The sequence below is a fragment of the Nestor notabilis genome, unplaced genomic scaffold, assembly GCF_000696875.1.
Source record: "Nestor notabilis isolate BGI_N333 unplaced genomic scaffold, ASM69687v1 scaffold19082, whole genome shotgun sequence".
NCBI lineage: Eukaryota > Metazoa > Chordata > Aves > Psittaciformes > Psittacidae > Nestor > Nestor notabilis.
The window spans coordinates 3,848-11,060 of NW_009917285.1; the positions used below are offsets into that span (position 1 = coordinate 3,848).

The window sequence follows — 7,213 nt, forward strand, 5'->3', positions numbered from 1 at the left end:
GTGGATACACAGCTTACAGATAGTAGGGTCAAAAGGTGGTCCCTAAGAAACAAACCACAGAAATCTGGCTCTCAAAAAGGGATTTACATAGAGTTTGGTAAGAGCTGTTGTTGATTTACACTAGTTGAGAGTATGTATAATGCCTGCAAAGTAAAGAAAGGTGATGAGGTTCAAAGCCATTATAAACATGTATTTCTCCTTAACACCCAAAATAAGAATGAAGGGACAAATTATGACAATTCCAAGTTGGTACCTCAAAGGGCTTTTTCCGTAATTTATTCTGTTGTAGGAGATAATGCCCTGTTCCCTGTTCCTTTAGGGAAGGAATTGCTCCTTTTAACGTCCAGTGTTCATTGCGTCTGTCTTTCTTACTGCTTCTGTCACCATCAATCAGAGGACCCAAGACAAACACTTGAATATATTTCTCTGGCTTCCAATTCTAAATTCTAGTGGTTGTTTCATGTAGAAATTGAGAAGTTGGAAACTAACTCTTAGCTAACTCAGCCTTAGTAGTTCTCTATTACCAGTCACTCTAAATAATTTTATGCTGGAGGCATGTGGATAGTTATACGTAGAAATTATTATCATGAGGTTAAAATACTGCACAATTTAACTTGATTTGTCTGATCAAAGTTGCAAGCATCTGCCTCTAGAAGGAACTAAGCTAAACACCGAATGTGGCAAGTCGTCTTTCTCCAAATCATTTCAACTAGAGTAACAGCTGATTTGTTTTTAGGCTCTGATTCATCTGAAGAGGTTTTTAAACAGTCAAGCAGTACTGGGTAAGTGACAGTGATTCAGGAATTCGTATTTTCTAAAGATGTAGTCTCATTCCTACGTTTTCATTTCTTAGCATGGGACTAACAGCATCCTTAAACTAACAAGTGATTTTCAACTTCAGGGGCACCAGGGCAGAATGGGTGGGTGGCTGACTCCCAGCAGTTTGTCATGTAATATGCTTTAAGCTGTTTTCTAAATGTTTTATTGCTCACTCAGACATTAGATGTTCAAGAGAAGAGCATGTGCTATGCTTTAAAGTGTCAATGTTACATTCGGGAAGGGGAGAGGATCTTTCAAAGAAATGGCCCAAAACTCTGAAGGGATCTGGTTGTGGCAAGTGTCAGTTATGCAACCTGGCTTCTCCAAAAACTGCTTCAGAGAGAAAAAAGGGAAGATTAAGCATCATCTTCTATTATGTCTATTGTTTCTTTCTCTGTAATGAAAGTAGATTTCCCTTCCCAACAGGTTAGAAGACAAAGCAGCACTTCAGATTTCAGCTCAAGAGAAGTCAGACGAAGTGAGCGCTGAGATGGGGAAGGAATATCCTTGCAATACACAGGATGACAAGCTGGGTGCTGAAGAAGTAATTCTACTGGATGTCATAGGTGTGTTCATTATTTTGGTGACAAGAACGGTTAAGCTTGAAAGAAAAGACCACAAACTAACATTTTGATTTCACGTTATTAAATACGTGTACTTGCAGTCTTGGCTGTTGTAATTTTGGTGATGCCTACAGCTAGTGACAGTATAATACCAGACTGTACCTGTAGACTAAACACTTAAAATGTGAATATTTTAAGTATATGCACAGGAACAGAAGCTGGGGGAAGCAACTAGATCAGAGTGCAAAACTTACTTCATTCTCCATAAGCCATGTTATGCCTTTTAATACTGTCTGGTAATTCATGTAAGAAGTTGGATGAACGTATGTTCATCCTTTAGAGGGAGATGAGTGCAGCATAATATTCTGGTTTGGGGGAAATAAGAGCAGTTCTTGTGTGTTTTCGTGCATCTGCATGTAAAACAGGGCTTAATAATTTCTAATACCTGTAAATCTTCAGGTGAAAGTGATTCCTCAAAGGAAGTCTTGAGCAAGAAAAGCACTCGGAGCATCACTGAATGTGCCCAACCTGGCCGAGTGAATGTGACTGCATACCAGAGCTCTCCTTTCAGTGTTCTTGCTGGAGACCTCCTCACAGAGCAGTGTGACACAATAGGTAATGCCAGTCCCTTGAGGAGTGGGGACACATCTTTCTTTAAGAACACAGAAGAAATGGATGCGGAGCAAACTCAGTGCAATAGCAAGAGCAAAGAGTTTGACTTAAAAGATAGCTCAGAGAGCAGGCTGGATAAAAGCAAGGAGATAGATGTTGCACGAAGCATGAAAGCTGTGGAAGTGGATGAACCTGAGAATGATTCTTCCCATGAAAAAGAACTTCCTCTGGAGAAACTACTTCAGCCAGAGCCACCTCACTGTGCTGCCCTGAATCCAGTCTCTAGGAAGAGACTGAAGAGAAGCATTCAGAAAGTCAATGAATGGTTTTCCAAAAGCAACGAGAATCTCTCTTCCAGTTCTTCCCAGGATGATTCTGCTGCAGCAGCTGACCTTTCACGGGAAGGAGATGCATGTCTATCAGATAAAGATTCCAGTATTTCAGAGAAGACTGACCCTATGGTGGATTCCATGGAAATTGCAGTGGTTGAAAGAAATGAGAGATGGTCAAAACAAACAGTAGATAGCATCAAAGACAAAATCTTTGGGAAAACATATAAGAGAGAGAGGAAATCGAATCCCCCTGTTATCTTCAGAGACATTTTACCTCCTGCAAAAAAGGAAGATGTGGCTGCTGATGAGTTCTTGGATCATTCCAGCAAAGACAGTCTAAAACGAAAAAGGAGGATTCCCCATGTCCTGCAACCTGAGGATTTCATCAGGAAAAAAGATACAGAAGAGGCAGATGGGTACCCTCAAAGTGTTAACTGGTGCCTTGGAGATGCTGAAAAGAGAAGATGTGATGAAAGTTCTGCTGTTGGTGAGAGTCACCTCTCTGTGAATCAAGAGGATATTACACTGGCAGAACTTGAGGAACAGGGAGGATCTATATGGAAAAAAGCTACTGGAAAGGTGCCTGGCAAGCACTGTGCTGGGGAGCTGAAACTGAGTGGCTGTGATCAGAAAAGCACTAAGAAAAGTTCTGCAGCAAAAAGATGCAGGAGTTCCACTAGATCCATGTGTGCCCTACAGTTAGTAGCGGATAGAAGCTCTGGTTCCACTGACCCAGCTGAGCCACAGATTGAGAGCTACCCAAGCAGTGAAGAACCCAGGAAAGCTGATTCTGAGCAAAGACAAGTCAGGCGCAGCAGGAGGCTTCAGTTACTTTCTGAAGAAATGACAAAAGAAACAGGAAAAGGAGTTGAAATGAAGGGAACAAGGAAGTATGATGGTGATCATGAAGGGGCTGGCTTTGGAGTCCAAACGAATGCTTTAGTTCACACTTCTGAATGCAAAGACCCGAGTGAGCCCCGGGGTATGTCGAGTTCCAAACCACTCACTAATCTGAAGGGTGGTGATCTGGAAGCAAATGAAATACAGATTAGTCTAAAGAATTCATGTGATAGTGCAGAAATTGCCAAAACTCTCTTCAATCCTACATCTTCATGTCAGCATTCAGTTTGTAGTTCCTTTGCACCTGATACAGGTTCTCAAGAAGGTGAAGTCCAAGGTAGCCCGCTCCTCCTCCAATTTCCTCCAAGGGCTGTCGTGCAGACTGCTTCCCACCCGACTGAAGAGAGGACTGAATCATGTGCTGCTTTTCCCCGGGGTGGTGGACACGATACACCAAGTGTTCCAGGGGACTTGAGAGCTGAGAAGTTGCCAGTGGCTGAGACTCCTTTGGAATTGACCAAGGAAGCTGAAGATGGTGAGTTAGACACACAGTATCTGCGAAATATATTCAAGCATTCAAAACGCCAGTCATTCAGCCTTCATCCTGTTCCCATGAAGGTGTGTGCAGTAGAAGATGCTGCTTCTGAAACTTCAAAGATACTGTGTGCTGATCAGATAGAAAATAAGCAGAGCAACTGTATAAATCCAGAAAACCTGAAAGGAGAGAAAACAGCAGCTGCTGAAAGCTTGAGTAGGGTTTGTCAGGAAGAGAAAGATGTTTCACAGGTTGCAAATCAAGGGAGTCTGACACCCATAAGGATGGGCACTGCTGGGACTGAAGACAAAACCAGATTGCAAGAAGGAGAGCAAGGGAAGGAAAGGACATTGTCAACTGACACAGGACTAGAAAGCAAGTTGAGACAGAACCCAGTTAAAAGAAATAGAAGACAAAGTGATACAAGAACTGATATAAACACAGATGATGAAATATGCTTCAATTCGGAGAACAGTCAAGCAGGAAAGGCCAAAGTTGTTGATGGCAAAGGACCAATAGAACCTTTTCAGTCTGGCTCAATGATTTGTCCTGCACCTTGTCAGCAAAGAGCTGCTGAATTCAGCTGTGAAGTCCTTGGGGAAAAAAGTAGCAAAAGAAAAAGCAAACCAGTGAAGGGGCATGAAGAAGGAGCAAGCCAAGCTGCCAGCACAGGGACGTCCAAGTGTTCAGTTATAGAAGCTCCAGAAGAATCTTGTAAAGGGAATAGTGATTTTACAGGTTTGTCTGAAACCCCTGATGGTTTATTGTGCTCTGATGATGATAGTGGAGAGAACATGAGCTTTTCTGCAGCTCACAGGAGAGAGAGATCTGCTGTGTTTGCAAAAAGAGGTGACAATGCTCTGGAGCAAGAACTACACGAAAGAAATGGTACTTCTAAGCCAGGATCTCAACATATTCAAAGACCTCGAAGAAGAGCACAGAAACTGCAATCTTCAGATGAAGAATCTAGCGAGGATGAATATTTACCATGTTTTCAGACATTAATATTTGGCAAATCTGAGAGCACACCTCTGCAGAGCAGAAAACAAGCAGCATCTGTGGTAGAGGCTTCAGTGAGTCCCATTACGTTGCCTCACACTGGAAGTCATGAGGACTGTAACATACAGAAAATGCCTGAAGCTGCCCTAAGCAGTGAGTGTGCTTCCCCAAGCCAGGACTCTGAATGCTCTGTCAAATTATTTTCTTCCCAGTCCAACATGTCTGAAGAATCACCTGAAGGAGCACAAGAGCTCAAGTTGCCTTTAACACAAGCTCATGCGTCTAAACAAGTGAGCAATGTGAAAGAGAGTAAAGAAACTTTCCAAAGTTGTAGTGGAGGGCTGAAGAGAAGCAAAACTAGCTCCAAAGATGAGAGCCAAGAAGACCCAAACATGGCAGGAAACCTAGGTACAAACCAAGACTTCTCTGTCTGCAGCTCTGTGTGTGTCATGTCATTGCACCTACATGTTTGACAAGAGCTTTGTTCTGTGTTTATGTGGTGTTTGCTCTTTTAATGGAGTGTATCAGCCCTGAACAATCAACAAAAAAACCCTCAGAGGGTTATTTCCTGAAAATTAAGTTCTTCCAATATTCTTTGTTCAGAGCAAAAATGAGTAGAGTGGGCACTGGAGCGCAGGCTGAGTCTGGCTGGGAGCCGATGTTTGTGTGAAATGCCAATTTCTTCCTGCAGTGTGATAGTCGTGAAGCCCACAAAGTCATTTCCTCAGCTAAAATGTTTGTTGAAATTGGCTCTAGGATTCTGCAGTGTTTCTTTTGACCTTCTTACAGCTTTCATAAGTAGCTGGGACTCTCATTGCTATTGAAACACTTGGGAGTTCTATTTACTTTGCCATATGTGTGACATGATATTCTTTGAAATGTTTGATTAAAGTAGATCTGTGATTCTAACTTCAGTGTTTCCACAACTTGGCACTTTGTCATGGTAGTTAAGATGTGGCTACAAGGGCTGTGTGGAAAGAGCCATGGTTGTTGGGTTGGGTTGGGTTTTTTAACTAAAATTTTTTTCTGTGTTCTTCAAGGTGAAGCATCTGCATATGACAGTGAAACGAGTAATGTAGAAGATTCATGTGAACCATTCTCTCAGGGTGAAATCCTTACTACACAGGTAAGGGAGGTTTTGCACTAAATTCTAAAACTAGTTTGTGTTGGGTGATGTGGGGGGATTGTTGTGTGGTTTGAGTTCGGGAGGGTTTTGTTTGGTGGGGGGAGTTCCTCTGTAACTTCAAGGTAGGTCTTGTGGCAGATCTGCCTGTTCCACATTAACAGCCCTATGGGGTATAATGTTTGTCAAAGAAGACTGAATTTCTATCTTGTGCTTTATGGGTGGTTCTTCTGTTTACTGCAGCAATGCAAAATGTGGTCAACTGGCAAGACACTGCTCCCTGATGTAGCTTCATTGACAGGGATTCTGTCCTGTGCCTGGGCTGGATGGAACAGTGGCTGTGTGGGTCAGTGGGGAGCTGTTAGGTTTGTTGTGTGATGGGGGTTCTGTTTGGTTGGGGTTATTTTATTGATTCAGTAACAAGGAAGTTCCACATGGTGCCAGTGCTGGAGCTAGGAATGTATCCAGTGCTGTGGCAACTGCTTTATAGGGTGAGGGTTTCAGGTTTTTAAAAGGATCCTCTGAAGCCCTGAGCTGCTTTCACGAGGAGGTGTATATGTTTTTAATAGAGGGTATTGGAATTTTTGAGAGAGAAAGATTTTATTCCTTTTAAACAGTCTTTGGGGCTTTCAGGAATGATGGCACATTGTGTATCCTTTGCAGCAGAAGAATATTATGCAAAATAACCTAAAGAAACTTCAGCAAGAAATGGCTGTACTGGAGGCAGTGCTGAAGCAGCACGGAAGTCAGGACTGTGAACTTTTACCTATCGATAGGGAACTGCCACATTCCAGTAGCGAAGGAACACCTGGAATGGAACAAATGAGACAAGAAAGAGGTAAATAGCAGTGAAACCTTTTCTAGCTTTCTCACAAACAGTTGTGATTAGAGCTCTTGATGGTTTGATACAAATTACAGGCATCTTTTAGCTAGTGAATAAATGCCTCTAGTGCTTGTGAACAGAGAGATGGGAATGTGTTGAGGGATTCATAAACTGCACTAAATAGTGTAAATTTGCCTTTGGCCTATTTTATATCCTACATTTGCTACATAACATGAAGCTGACGTCTTAGTTTTGGAGATGCTTTAATAAATGAAAGAAGATTTAGTTGTTAGCCTGCTTCACATGGCTTAGTACTTTGTGTAGCTTTCTGGTTTGGGACTCTTGCCTCTCTGAAGTGAGTCGGGACAGTGATTTGATTTCTTACCAGAACATCTAAGAATTGTTGCTTTTCTTTTGCTTATCTAAGAATTATTTTTCTTCAAGGGGCAGAGTCAGTCTCGGAAGTCAATTTTGAAAATCACAGATGCAACAGTCCAAAGGGATTATCAGCTGATGATTTCTATGTCGTGCCAAGTGATTCTCTCAACAGCAAGATCAAAGAGCTAG

At 42.2% G+C, this 7,213-nt stretch overlaps 1 protein-coding gene across 1 annotated transcript in view; it reads left to right on the forward strand.

Moving 5' to 3' along the window:
* The window catches only part of BRCA1 (breast cancer 1, early onset), a 17,859-nt gene that overhangs the window by 3,447 nt on the left and 7,199 nt on the right, over positions 1-7,213 (forward strand). The window contains exons 6-12 of the mRNA XM_010009160.1: positions 1-97; positions 737-782; positions 1,246-1,385; positions 1,842-5,108; positions 5,741-5,826; positions 6,487-6,661; positions 6,971-7,001. The exon at positions 1-97 is cut by the window's left edge and continues 12 nt beyond it. Of these exons, the coding sequence (XP_010007462.1) occupies positions 1-97; positions 737-782; positions 1,246-1,385; positions 1,842-5,108; positions 5,741-5,826; positions 6,487-6,661; positions 6,971-7,001 (3,842 nt within the window). The remainder of the gene's footprint in view (positions 98-736; positions 783-1,245; positions 1,386-1,841; positions 5,109-5,740; positions 5,827-6,486; positions 6,662-6,970; positions 7,002-7,213) is intronic.